The following is a 14,090-nucleotide window of genomic DNA, read 5'->3' as shown; positions in this document are numbered from 1 at the left end:
CTTTTTCCATCCCCTCACTTTCAGTCTGTATGTGTCCCTAGGTCTAAAGTGGGTCTCTTGTAGACAGCATATATATGGGTCTTGTTTTTGTATCCATTCAGCCAGTCTATGTCTTTTGGTTGGGGCATTTAATCCATTCACGTTTAAGGTAATTATCGATATGTATGTTCCTATGACCATTTTCTTAATTGTTTTGGGTTTGTTTTTGTAGGTCCTTTTCTTCTCTTGTGTTTCCCACTTAGAGAAGTTCCTTTAGCATTTGTTGTAGAGCTGGTTTGGTGGTGCTGAATTCTCTTAGCTTTTGCTTGTCTGTAAAGCTTTTGATTTCTCCATCAAATCTAAATGAGATCCTTGCCGGGTAGAGTAATCTTGGTTGTAGGTTCTTCCCTTTCATCACTTTAAGTATATCATGCCACTCCCTTCTGGCTTGCAGAGTTTCTGCTGAGAAATCAGCTGTTAACCTTATGGGAGTTCCCTTGTATGTTATTTGTCATTTTTCCCTTGCTGCTTTCAGTAATTTTTCTTTGTCTTTAATTTTTGCCAATTTGATTACTATGTGTCTCAGCGTGTTTCTCCTTGGGTTTATTCTGTATGGGACTCTCTGCGCTTCCTGGACTTGGGTGGCTATTTCCTTTCCCATGTTAGGGAAGTTTTCGACTATAATCTCTTCAAATATTTTCTCTGGTCCTTTCTCTCTCTCTTCTCCTTCTGGGACCCCTATAATGCGAATGTTGTTGCGTTTAATGTTGTCCCAGAGGTCTCTTAGGCTGTCTTCATTTCTTTTCATTCTTTTTTCTTTAGTCTGTTCCGCAGCAGTGAATTCCACCATTCTGTCTTCCAGGTCACTTATCCGTTCTTCTGCCTCAGTTATTCTGCTATTGATTCCTTCTAATGTAGTTTTCATTTCAGTTATTGTATTGGTCATGTCTGTTTGTTTGTTCTTTAATTCTTCTAGGTCTTTGTTAATCATTTCTTGCATCTTCTCAATCTTTGCCTCCATTCTTATTCCGAGGTCCTGGATCATCTTCACTATCATTATTCTGAATTCTTTTTCTGGAAAGTTGCCTATCTCCACTTCATTTAGTTGTTTTTCTGGGGTTTTTTCTTGTTCCTTCATCTGGTACATAGCCCTCTGCCTTTTCATCTTCTCTGTCTTTCTGTAACTGTGGTTTTTGGTCCACAGGCTGCAGGATTGTAGTTTTTCTTGCTTCTGCTGTCTGCCCTCTGGTGGTTGAGGCTATCTAAGAGGCTCGATGGGAGGCTCTGGTGGTGGGTAGAGCTGACTGTTGCTGTGGCGGTCAGAGCTCAGTAAAACCTTAATCCACTTGACTGTTGATGGGTGGGGCTGGATTCCCTCCCTGTTGGTTGTTTTGCCTGAGGCAACCCAACACTGGAGCCTACCCGTGCTCTTTGGTGGGGTTAATGGCAGACTCTGGGAGGGCTCACGCCAAGGAGAACTTCCCAGAACCTCTGCTGCCAGTGTCCTTATCCCCACGGTGAAACAGAGCCACCACCCGCCTCTGCAGGAGACCCCCCAACACCAGCAGGTAGGTCTGGTTCAGTCTCCTCCAGGGTCACTGCTCCTTCCCCTGGGTCCCGATGCACACATTACTTTGTGTGTGTCCTCCAAGAGTGGGGTCTCTGTTTCCCCCAGTCCTGTCAAAGTCCTGCAATCAGTTCCCACTAGGCTTCAAAGTCTGATTCTCTAGGAATTCCTCCTCCCGTTGCCGGACCCCCAGCTTGGGAAGCCTGATGTGGGGCTCAGAAGCTTCACTCCAGTGGGTGGACTTCTGTGGTATAAGTGTTCGCCAGTCTGTGAGTCACCCACCCAGCAGTTATGGGATTTGATTTTACTCTGATTGCGCCCCTCCTACCGTCTCACTGTGGCTTCTCCTCTGTCCTTGGACGTGGGGTATCCTCCTTGGTGAAGTCCAGGGTCATCCTGTCAATGATTGTCCAGCAGCCAGTTGTGATTCTGGTGCTCTTGCAAGAGGGAGTGAGAGCACGTCCTTCTACTCCGCCATCTTGGTTCCAAAACGTATCTCTTGTGTGACTGTTTCTCCCCAGTTCTGCCCCCATCTCCCTGGCCCAGGTCGGTGTCACTGCGGCCTGGGTTTTCGCAGCCTCCCTGCCTCTTCCTCCCGCCCACCCCCCCTGCCAAACACGAACAGTAAAATGCACTGGATGATGATAAATGCTGAAAAATAAAGCAGAAAAGGGAAGTGCTGGGGAGGGGGGGTGGCAGGTTTAAGTGCAGGTCAGGGAAAGCGTCACTGATGGGGACAAAGACCTGAAAGAAGTGAGGGAGTGACCCATGTGGACACCTGGAGAAGAACATTCCAGACAGGACGCAGCAAACTAAAGCCCCAGAAAGAACCCGCCTGACAGGCTGAAGGAACAGCATGGAAGCCAGCGTGGGCCCAGCTGTCAGGCCCCTGCAGGTCGGGGTGCGGGTCGGGGTGCGGGTCCGGGTGTCTGCCCAGAGGGACGTGGGCGGAGTGAGCAGGTGGGCGGGGCCCCTCCGGAGGCTGCTGGGCTGCGCCCGTAACGCTCCGCTCTCAGGAATGGTGCGGCGATGGGGCCCAGAGATGGCTTTATGGCAGCGAGTCAAGTAGAGCTGAATCTTGCTTCACACCAAGCCAGCTCCCCCTGCCCGGTGGGGCGGGCCGGCCCTGAGGCCTGCCTGGGGTCCCTAGGGTCTCCCAGTTCTCCCAAGCGCCAGTCTAGATTCCAGCGGATGGCGTGGCGGGACGGGGGGAGTGTGAGCTGGTCTTGCTCCTGGCGCAGTTCAAAGGGCTTTTCCTTCTTGCTGCTGTTTAAGATGACTGCAGCTATATCAGGACCTCACGTCTGCTTCCGTGGGACCTGGGTTTGAATTCCAGATCTGCCACTTGAGAGCGGAGTGCCCTTGGGCAGTTTCTAAACCTGGATTTTATTTCCAGATGAGGCCAATTTCAGGCTTGTCTTGAGGACTAAGTAAGGCTGTGGATACAGTACCGGAAGTCGTGTTCTGTAGAGGCGCCGCCTCCGACGGGCTCCCGCGCTCTGCTCTTGTCTTCCAGGACCTGGTGGCGATGGTGGAGCAGCTGGCCCGGTTCCTGGGGGTGCCGTGTGACAAGGCGCAGCTGGAGTCCCTGACCGAGCACTGCCGCCAGCTGGTGGACCAGTGCTGCGACGCCGAGGCCCTGCCTGTGGGCCGCGGTACGCGCCCCGCCTGCCCCCCCTTCCCTCTGCCTCTGCCTGGGGCCCCGGCGGCCTCGTCCCCCTTCCTGCCGCTGTCCTCGCGCGTTCTGGACCACAGTCCCCCCACATCAGGGTTCCGCTGCCCTGAGCCTCGTTTCTCCAGAGCCCTGTGTTCTTCGAGGGGCAGGAAGGTAACCCGAGAAGTGTCGCTGAGGCTCCCCGGAGGTCCCCGCTGGAGCTGGCCTTGTCACCCCGCGCACGGTGTCGGAGTTCGCGGGCGTGGCTGCCGGATGTCTCAGGCTCTGTGGGCAAGAGGCGTTTCAGGCGGGCGCCTTCCCAGATGCCCCACGGGGCAGACCCTGGGGATGGGTTGGGGGCTGTGGTGTTTAGAAGTGCAGTGCGTGCACGTGGCCTCCTTGAGCTCCAGCTGGCCCGCGGGAGTCGAGGGAAGAGGGTGGGGAGAGTCCGTGTGCGGAAGGGCCGTTTCCCTCCATCCCCCAGGGGAGCTAGCAGCGCGGGGAGGAGCAGCCCCGTCGGCGGAAGGGGTGTGGGGTGTGTGTGCGCGTGCGCACGCGTGTGTATGTGGTGTGTGTGTGTGGTTGTGTGTGTGGGGTGTGTGTCTGTGGCGTGTATGTGGGGGGTGTGTGTGTGTGTGTGGTGTGTCTGTGGCGTGTATGTGGGGTGTGTGTGTGTGTGTGTGTGGTGTGTCTGTGGTGTGTATGCGGGGGGTGTGTGTGTGGTGTGTGTGGTGTCTGTGGTGTGTATGTGGGGGGTGTGTGTGGTGTGTGTGTGTGTCTGTGGTGTGTGTATGTGGGGTGTGTGTGTGTGTGGTGTGTGTCTGTGGTGTGTATGTGGGGGGTGTGTGTGGTGTGTGTGTGTGTGTCTGGTGTGTGTGTGTGTGTGGTGTGTGTGTGTGTATGTGGGGTGTGTGTGTGTGTGTGTGTGCGAGAGAGAGCGCGAGCAAGCAGGAAACGCGGGCCTCAGCCGTCACAGAGGCTGGCGCTCCCTCCCGGTGCGAGAGCTGTGTCTTGCGCGTGAAGCAGTTCGAGGTGAGGCGGGAGTTCCGGGCAGGAATCCTCCCCAGACCCACCCGGGTTGCTCTCCGTGCCCTCAGGGCTTGTGGTATTCGAGGCTGCTCGGCTGTGGAGCGCTCAGGCGTTAAAATCCCCGGCGCCGCTGGGAGCTGCCCGAGGCCTGTGAGCCAGCCCTTCAGCAGGAGTCGCGCCTGACTCGGTGCTGTGGACCCGAGGCCGGTTCCCAGCTCCCTCGGGTGGTGAGAATGTCCCAGAGGAGGGCCCGGAAGCGACGCCGGACTCTGCAGGCAGCTGCCTGGAGCGGAGAGAAGCGCCGGGCTGCGGCCTGGCCTGGCCAAGCTCGGGCCACGCCTTTGAGCTTCTCCGGCCTTTGGTCCTTCCTCTAAGGAGGGCCGGCCACGGCTGCCAACCCACTTGGCTCGCAGGGCTGTTCTGAAGGTCAGGGGGCGAGCGCCTTCCTGTAAAGGCAGGTGGGCCGCTCTCCAAGAAGACACTAACAAGCCACGTCACCCTGCCGTTTCGTTCCTGGCTGCATCTTCACAAATGTTTATTATTTAAAATTTATTTGCTCTTTTTTATTTTGCTTTCGCTGTGTTTTGTCATCCTTGGGTGTGACCTTCTCCAGAATCCCCCCTTCGGTTCATTTGTGTGGTTAAGAAGTGTCGCGAACATACTGCGTGCCCATATGCTCCTTCCGATGTGTTTGCTCTATCATCGTTTACCTTGGTTTTGCTTTATTTCAGTTCTTTGATTTTGTTTTCTTTTAGCATATTGCCTCTTTGCTCAGAAGACCTCCTTGCGTTGGTGAGAATGCAGGGGCTTGAGTAGCCAGCTGCATTGCTTAGATTTGATTCATATCACAGCATAAATTGCACTGTCTTGATTCCAAATCCTAAACCAGGTGGGTGACTCCTTTCATGAGCTCTCAGCTGCCTCAGCTGAGAAAAATAGTCATGGAAAAATATATTTATGGTGTGATTGGTCTAGAAGCTTTTAGTTTTGTCCCTTAGGTATCATTAGAGGGTACCAAGAGCAGTGTCTCTTGTTTTTTCCTCTCCAACACTGACATATAATTTTTCATCACCGAAGAGAAAATCCTTGTCACTTTGGATCTATTAGCTCAGCATTTGCAAGGTTGCAGTTTCATATGTGAGGTCCTGCCAGGACAAGGACGACTGTTAATAACAGAGCTAACGAAGGATGTTTGCTGGAGATGGTCAGAGCTCTGATCTCAGAGATGCTGACGGTGAATAGAATTCTAAACGGGCATTTCAGTCCCCTGAGGCGGTTATATAAAAGCACAGCCCCTGCTCTCCGGGTGACGCGTTCACAGCTCCTGTAGGTGGGAGGGCGGGACCCTCACTCGTGACATCTTCACAGTCGCCATTCATATGTGACCAGAACAACTGGAGATTTTGTAGTTAAGGAAAGTGGGTTCAGCAGTTTTCGTCATTTTGAGCGCTCTCTTCCCTTCATAAAGGGATGGGTAGGCCCGTGCCTGCACATCAGTCTGCACTCTCCAGGCTCCCTCACATCTGCCAGGAGGAGGTCGCATTTTCTGACCAAGCCTCGCTGAGCTGTGGCTGTGATGGAGTGGCTGGGGGGCCTGGGACTCGTTCTGATGTTGAGTTGGGAGCTCTGACCGTTTTTCTCCCTTTAAGTTCCTCCCTGATGATGCACGAGCAGGCTTCTCGAAATCTTCACCCTTGACCTGGTCAGGCGGCTTCCTGCTCACCATAAAACATTCTACATTTTTGGATGATTTTTTTTTTTTTCCTTTTAAAATTCTCCAGAAGCAAATCCTGCCTTGGTGGAGCTGTTGAGCCGTGAGTGAGTAGTGGTGTCACGAGGACCCAGATGCACATGGTGCCCAGAGCCGCAGATCTGTTCCACAGACACTGTCTGTCCTCTGCGGTGTTGTGACTCACCCGCTTTGTGCCTGGTGCTGGGGATTCAGTGGTGGATGGGCAAGGCCCGCAGCTCTGCACATTTGTGGTGCTGGGCGGAAAGCGCATCGGGATGACCAGACTCAGGGAAGAGGGTTCAGCTGGTCTGTAGTTCACGTGGCCCATCCTGCCCCAATAGGCCAGGTTCAGAGGGGTCCGGGAATAGATCTGGAACCTTCCAGATCCATTTCCTGTGGTTTGGTAGCTGGCCTGACAGCAGGTGAATTCAGCACATTCTGCTGTTTTTTGTGTTTTAGGAAGAGTCGGGCTGTGGAAGGACATCTTCACTGTCTCCATGAACGAGAAGTTTGATTTGGTGTATAAACAGAAGATGGGAAAGTGTGACCTCATGTTCGACTTTTACTTATAATAACAGCAACAGCAAACTTGCATGCTCACAGTACCCAGACACTAATAGCTCAAAGTCCCGTTTGCACTCATTTGTTACTTGCTGGACAAGCTCTGGAAGCGGTGTAAGACACGGCGCAGAAATGGAGGAAGTGGGGTTATTTCTGATCCAGAGCAGCTGTCTTGCCTTTGGAATTTGAAGTCTACATGTCTGATTACAAAGATTGCGGTTCTGATGACCTGGACCATACGTATCCTGTCTGTAACATATGCAGCTAGAATGTCTACCTTTTACAACCCACATTATTTATTGTATTTTATAGAGCTTTTCACTGGAAATCTAAATAAATGTCAGTAAACCAAATAAAAGTTCATTTCCGAGGGACTCAGGAGCGAGCCACACCCGCATGGTAGGAAGATCTCAGGGTTGACTCTTTGTTTTTGTAGTTTTCTTCCGGAAGGCACAGCCATTCGGTTCTTATCTGGTTGTGAGACTCTGGTGAGGACCGAGGGTGAGTCGGGTGTCGGGGGGACCTTGTTTCTTCTGGTGGCGTTCAGTTCTCAGTAGTCACCCTGGGATACAGCAGGAACTGTTCACTGGGGCGTTTTCAGAGAGGATGCCCTCCTGCCAGCGACCCCCAGCCAGTGGCTCTGAGGCTGATGCGGAGGACCCGGTGGGACAGGCGCGCGACGCGGCGACCGGAGAGCCCGCCACAGAGACACTGAGTCCACTCGGAACCTGGCTTTTCGTTCCGCAGTCTTACTTTCATTCCCCAAAGCAGAAACCTGCTTATGTTGGCAAACAGATGATTGATGGTAAATTCTAGAACTCCTGGGTCTTTACATACCGTTCATTGTTCCATCTGGGCCTGCAGCTCTGCGCCCCAGAGACCCGATGTGCGAGCGTAGCGCCCTGTCTCACCCAGACGGGGCTGGCGATGTCACCTTCGGTGCTGTGTCCGAGGGAGCGGAGGTGCGGTCTTTACTGCCCCACCACTCGCTTCGTTGACTGGCCCCACGCTAGTTCGGAGGAGCGATGGAAGGGCGGCCAGGTGAGAGCAGGGCCGGCGGCCAGTTTGTACGCACGCTGCCGCCGCGGTGGGACGGGGCCGTCCCGGCTGTCTGTATGGCTGGGAAGTGCCCGGAGTGGTGGCCGGAGGGGCTCTCTTCTGCGTGGTGTCTTTGGAAGGCGCGGACGTGCGCTTTGTTACTCGTTGAGGAGAGCGGCTGGAGCAGGGCAGGTGGTACTCGGCGTCTCGTGGCGGGCTTAGCCACACCTTTTCTGTGTATCTGCGAGGGAGGCAGCTTTCTGTGAAATTTCTTTTCTATTTTTCTATTTCTAGTACTGTATGGATATTACTGAGCTCCACACGTGGTACTTCTGTGCTTGCTTGCGTCTTTAATAAAGACACGTCCCATGCCTTGTGTCCAGCTTGTGCTGACGGGTGCAGATGGGGGCCCTGCGTGGTCCCCTCAGCGCTTCAGGGCAACGAGAGTGAGCCCCGCTGACCTCCGTCCCTGGGGCTCAGAGGGTCTTGGGCCCGTGTCGGGCTGGGTCACTCAAGACTCAGCGTTCCAAGGGTTGAATTTCCCTCACTGTTTGTCCCTTCACCTTTGGTATCCTTTTTAAGCTGAAGTGAAAGGAAGGGTGGGGGGAAAGGAGAAAAGCATGGGAGAGGTTTTGGTGCACCTGGGGGTCCAGGGGTCTTGGTCTCTGTCTTGGAAGGTCCCATTTTCAACAAGGTGGACGGTGGTATAGAGGCCAACCCGGCTGATTGCACTTCGCCTCTGTGAATTCCAGAGTCCGTCTAACCGATTCCTTGTGGAAGGAAAGTCCAGGACATTGTTTTAGTGAATAAAGCTTCGGCTTTCTGAAAACTCATGTTTATTTTCAAATGGACTAGTTCCTTTAGGTCTCAGGTGAAATCCCGGAATTTATTTTGGTACCTGGGATGACCCTAGACCCCCAGGCCCCAGGTTAGTTAAAGGAATATCCAGTCTGCTATGTCCCAGGGGGTCTGCTCCCAAATCACTTACAAATCACCTAAAATAAAGCAGACAATAAAGGTAGAGCCACTGGATCAAGAAGCAGGGCAGTGCCATACATTCTTGGTGCTATTTAGTGAATGCCCACTCTGGCCCTGCCTAGTTGATGTTTCACCACATCCTATGGACTCACTGAGTACCCACTTGAGCACTCGCGCTGCACGGGGCCCTGCTAGAGGCACTGGGGATGCAGTGATGCGGCAGAGGGCCCCGGCCTGCGTGGTGTTCACGCTCTCGTGGGGAGATGACGTCACGTAACGTGGGGTGAGTACAGGCTCAAGCAGGCTGTAAGGGACCGGCGTGCTCCTGAAGGACCAGGGGAAGCCCAGTGCAGAGATGCTGCTTGAGCTAAGACCAGGAGGACGTGAGGGACCCAGGCTTGGGGCCGCTTGGGGGAGGGGCGGGGCAGCGAGAGTGTGCTGGGCAGTGCCCGGAGACTGGGCGGTAGGGACCCAGTTTGGAGGGAGGCCAGGAGTCAGCTCACAGAAGCCCTTGCAGGTCGTGAGGGCTGGATTTTGTACAAAGAAGTGAAGGCACAAGAGGGCTTAACTGAAAGACTGCTTCCTGGTTTGCATTTTCAACTCTTAGCTGGCTCTAAGCATTCTCGGGCCATGTGTGCTGGGAACCGGCTCCTACCTTGTGCACACGGAGCAAAGTCAAGGGCAAAATGATTCAAGACAAAAGGTGCCGTGAAGCCCACGAGTAAAGCCAGTTCGGAGAGTGGAATGACCCATGGGGTAGCATCCGGGCGTGGATGGGATTTGAGGGGCCGTGAGGTGAGGAACGTCTGGGCAGATGGCTGATGTTACAGACACCCCTCAGGATTCCTGCACGTCACGGGCCTCCAGTGAGTCCCTGGTGGCCTGGCCTTTTGACTTCACAGACCAAAAAGATTCCAGAAAGTATCTGGGGCACCAGCATAGGGCTTTACTCCCAAACAGCTGGATTCAGCCACAGCCCCTCACCAGCTGGGACCACCCCTGTGCCCTCCGCCTGGCCCTGACACTGTGCCACTTGGGACATGTCACCCCCCACTCACCCAGTTTCTTTGTCTGAAAGGCCCAGGAGGACCTTCCTGGCACAGATTTGGTGGCCCTCCCACCTAAGCACGTAGGCCACTTAATTTCTCTGATCCGGCGTCATAATTTACGTAACGGAGGTTATCTTCATCCTGCTTACCTCATGGGATGGTCCTAGCGAGGTCTAAGTGGCTTTGAAAGCATGAATACGATTCGCAGAATTGATGGTCTGTGCCTGGCACTGCTGGTGAGCACCCCCTAGTGGCCAAGTCACCGGTGACAGCCGAGCTCCTCCGTCCACAGCTAGGTCCCTCACTCCGGATGTGGCCCTCAGCCCTGTGGATACAGGCGAGGCGCACAGTCCGTCCCGGGAGGTCCCACGTGAGGAACAGTTTTACCACCTTTCTGAGCAGAGTGGCTGCAGTTGGTAGCGGGTGGAGGGAGTCCGTGGGTGTCCCCGAGGACTCTGGGCCGCGGATGCCGCCCTCCCGTAGGGTTTGGCCCTCCGCCCCACCCGTGCAGCAGCTTCTTCCACCCTTCACTGTAGAACGAGTGTTTTCAGACTGGGATGGTTCGTCGGCCAGATGGTCCAGCCTCGCCCAGCTGAGGGATGCCCTCTGACATCCCTGGACATCCCTCCCCGACAAGCTCACCACCTCCTGGGACAGCCATTCCACTGCTGGCAGTCCTCTCCGGCCACTTGTGCAGACCCCCACCCCAGCCCGGGGCGGACCCCGTCTCTGGCCTCCCTCGCCTGAGATGCCCAGCCCTGCCTTCACCTGGTGAATGTCTCCCCTCCGCGCCCAGGCGTCCCCTGCCTTCCTCTTATCCCGCCCGCCTCACTGCTCTGCACTTGTCTCCCCACGTGGACAGAGACACCCTGAAAGCAGGACCGTGCTGTGTCAGGCTTTTCCTGCGTTGGAATTTGGCATATGGTTAGCGCCTAATGAGTGAGTGGAATCTTTCATTCTTGGAGTGGGTTTTGTTTTTTCTGAAAACCATCTGCCCTGTCCCTTCTATGCACTGTTCTTGGTCCTGCCCTTGGGGGCCGTAACCTCCCAGGCAAGAACTAGGCTGGTGCCCTGCCTCCTCACCAATCGGGAACAAAAGGAGTGGTACGGAGAGCCAGCACTCCGGGGGTGCCGAGCAAGGAGAGGTGACTGTTGGGACAGCAGGGAGACTGTTGGATGTAAGAAATAGGGTGAGAGCTGAGTCTGCAGCAGGTGGGATGTGGGCAGGGCAGGGGCCAGAGATGGGCATGCCCGGTGGGGAGAAATAGGATGCACTAAAATGAGTCAGGCAACCGGTTCTAACCCAGCTCTGCCACTATTGGTGGGACCAAGGGGGAGGTCCCTTTTCGTCTCATAATGAGGAGGTCTCGTATCAGGTGTCTTGAAAACCCATGTAGCTCAAACATGCTGCGACTCTTCAGTGGTCAAACTGTCTATCAATTCAACCTGAGAGGAGCTGATCAATGGAGGAGACCGTGAATTTTTAGCCAGTGATGGACTTTGCCAGTGAGGGCAAAGAGAATTTGTTACAGAAGCACCTGTCACACAGCTTGGGCCCACAGCAGCCATCGCCAAGGCGTGCTGAGCCTTTGCCAAATCTACACATCAAATGACAATCTGATTCTCACACTTGGATCCCTGTAAGCTAGTTGGCACCCGATGTCTGAGCTGCAGTCCTTAAATCTGTCCCCTCACCGCTGACGGAAGGAATCTGTGCTCTATTAAAAGCATTCTTTAAACACCAGAGAATGCTAAGTGTGTTTAAAATATAAAAAAATCAACCAGAAAATGCATTTCCCCCTCTTTAAAGTTGTCATCTTTACATGTATCCGTGGTGTTGGGCACCAGCTGGGAACAGAAGCCTTAAAATATCACGAGCAAGGCCATCTCTGCAGAAGAAAAGACTCCCAAGGCCAACAAGACTCTCTCTTCTCCAATCTTTTGCATCCTTGAAAAACTTAAGTGAATTGGTTAAAATCTCCCCCACCTATTTTTGCTGTCTCTCATTTCCCCCCTTTACAATCCACAGTACATGTGATTTCCAGAAAGTCTTTTTTACTCAAATACAGCTGGTAGCTTGGAGCCCATCTCACTCTGCTCAAGAACCACTGGCTGGCTGGGCCTCTGTGCCGCCCTCAGGCTCTTCCCTCTGCCTGGATTGCCATCCCCAGCTCAGCCCAGATTACGCTGATTTGAGGTTGAAGCTCAGCACGGGCAAGGTCTACTCCAAGAAACCCCTGAAGTCTCCTTCCCACGCCCACTCCTGTGCCTCTCATAACAGACCCCGGCCCTGCGACCATCTGCTTCTTGAGGCTACGGCCATGTCTCTTTCACTTTCCTTGGTGCCGAGAAGTTAGCTCAGAAGAGACCGTCAGTGACGTGTGGGTGGTCTGAACGGTCCCACCATCCGTTGAATTCGGCCTTCCCTGGTCATCTCAACACAGTCTCAGACTCTGCAAGCACATCGTCTGTGACTCACCACGTGCGCCCTCTCTGGTCCGGCCACACAGCTCACTCCTACACGCCTTACGCGCTCTTCCCCAACTCGGCTGGACCATCTTGCCCTCTTGGAAAGCCTTCCCTGCTATTTCCAAGTGTTGGCAATTCAGGTCCACCACCTTGCCGCAAGCTGGGCTCAAAACAGTCTCCGGGAGGCCATCGTGAATTAACTTAGCTCACTGACGCTGCCGTCCTGTAGGTACCCAGGTTTCCATTTTTACCAAAGACATCAGGAGAGTTGCCAGTTATGGCAGACAGACTGATTTTCAGGGGCTGGTGGCCACCTCTCTCCTGGGTACCTACCACACTTGGGGGTCTCCAGAGGAGGAGAAGGCCGGAACCTTCCTTAGCCCAGAGAATGAGGGACTGGGGTGTCCCCATTCTCGCTGTGAGACAAGATGTGACAGCGAGTACCTTTCTCCTTAGAATGGAGTGTGCCAGGAGTTAGAGCCTTGAATTCTGAAAGAGTAATAACTCCCTATAATAGGGTATTGGTTTACATTTGTTAAGAAAACATTTTGTACCTGTTTTCAAGTTTCCTTTCCAAAGTGTGTGTTTTCAGCCCCAAGTAGACCATAAGTAGAGACTGTGCTTCATTCATCACTCTGTCCCCGTCCTGTGCTTAGCACAGAGCTCCAATCCTATCAGGTAATCAATAGATGCTTGTTACCTAACTAAAGGCAAATTAAATGCTAAACAGCACTAATTACAAGCTGTTGCAAGATCCTGGCTCTCAGCAAAGAGAACTACTTGTGATTGTCAGGGGTTTGCTAGTTGCCCAGGTGTATGAAACATGAAATTGTTATTTTCTAACTGCTTCTTTGTTCCAGAGGGTGGGCCGTTCTTCTCAGATTGCTGCAATAAAATATCCGGAGGGCAGGATTCATTAAAATTCTAAACACCAGTATTCTACACTGTGGAATCTTGTTCAGGGGTAAGATAAGTGGATTTTGATTCCGGTTTTCATGAACGGAGACAACCAGTAACTGTTAAGGGAAATGAAGAGCTTCCTCATTTACTGGCACATGAAGGGGGAGATGCTACTCCTAGCCCGTGTAGTCTCTCCACGGACGATCCTAAAATAGGCGCAAAAATGGCCCCCTGTTTACAAACGATAATCAATTATTTGTAGAGACAGTGTTTAAAATCTGCAATTTAGTTGCTGGCTGACTGAACTAAAATGAGCAGCTGCGACATGTGTCAAAGTAAATATCCGAGAGAGAAAGCACCTATTTTAGTAGAGAAAAAATAACCACGGTGGCTTTTCCAAAGAGCTACTTATACCTCATTTCTTCTTATTTAATTTTATTTTCGCCTAAGGATTGCTCAGGAGATTCTGGTCTTCATTTTATGAGGCCACCAGAAGCACAGCAGTCAGGGAAATCTCTCCTAGCAGATTTCCCAGGGATATTCTCCGCTTCCCTTCAGATGCATTATGTATCCGTGTCACACACTGGCTCTTCCCTCCTTTATGAATAGATGAGGTGGAAATGTCTGAGGGGTTAATCAGTTCCTGCTGCTTATTTCTCCACATGAAAGCATAACTTCCATTTATAACATCATTGTTGATTACCGTGAGATAATTACAGGCTTGATCGTATAGCCTCGTCTCCTAGGTGTACTGAATTGTGGCGAAAATGTAGCCGTGAGTACTCAGAACCCGCAGGGCAGACACAGCTCGCCATGATCCCGAGTTTCTTCGCAATCACTGAGGGAATGAGCTGTCTGCTGGCTGCCGCAGGTGTAAAAGCATTTCCCTCATCTTTCCATGGTTTGCTTCTCCAGATTATCCTCAAAGGTTTTGAGCAGCAGATTCCTACAATGGGTTGTGTAGTCGAGGCTGACAACAATTTCTTGCGCAGTGTTTCTGGTTTCCGTGGTACTACAAGGTGTCTTGGACAAGGTAATGGGTTCAGCCCTGCTGGAAGCAGACCCACTTCAGGGCATCTAAGGGAGTGTTCTTTGGAAGATGTGGCCAAGGAGGAAAACTATCTCCCACAGCAT

At 52.9% G+C, this 14,090-nt stretch overlaps 1 protein-coding gene across 2 annotated transcripts in view; it reads left to right on the top strand.

Moving 5' to 3' along the window:
• The window catches only part of SULT4A1 (sulfotransferase family 4A member 1), a 39,770-nt gene extending 31,838 nt beyond the window's left edge, over positions 1-7,932 (top strand). Inside the window, exons 6-8 of one of the 2 annotated variants that reach the window (XR_014233317.1) lie at positions 3,063-3,201; positions 4,985-5,118; positions 6,421-6,507. Coding sequence is in view for 1 of the 2 variants with exons in the window: in XM_082350400.1 (XP_082206526.1) it covers positions 3,063-3,201; positions 6,421-6,533 (252 nt within the window). In the remaining variant the exon portion in view is untranslated. Of the gene's footprint in view, positions 1-3,062; positions 3,202-4,984; positions 5,119-6,420 lie in introns of both variants that reach the window. The other variant, XM_082350400.1, reaches the window with a different exon arrangement.
• The last annotated feature ends 6,158 nt before the right edge of the window (positions 7,933-14,090 follow it).

This window comes from Balaenoptera borealis, assembly GCF_965194805.1.
Source record: "Balaenoptera borealis genome assembly, chromosome: 13".
Taxonomy (NCBI): Eukaryota; Metazoa; Chordata; class Mammalia; order Artiodactyla; family Balaenopteridae; genus Balaenoptera; species Balaenoptera borealis.
Note: the sequence above shows the minus strand (reverse complement) of the source record. Positions and strands in the feature narration are given on the sequence as shown.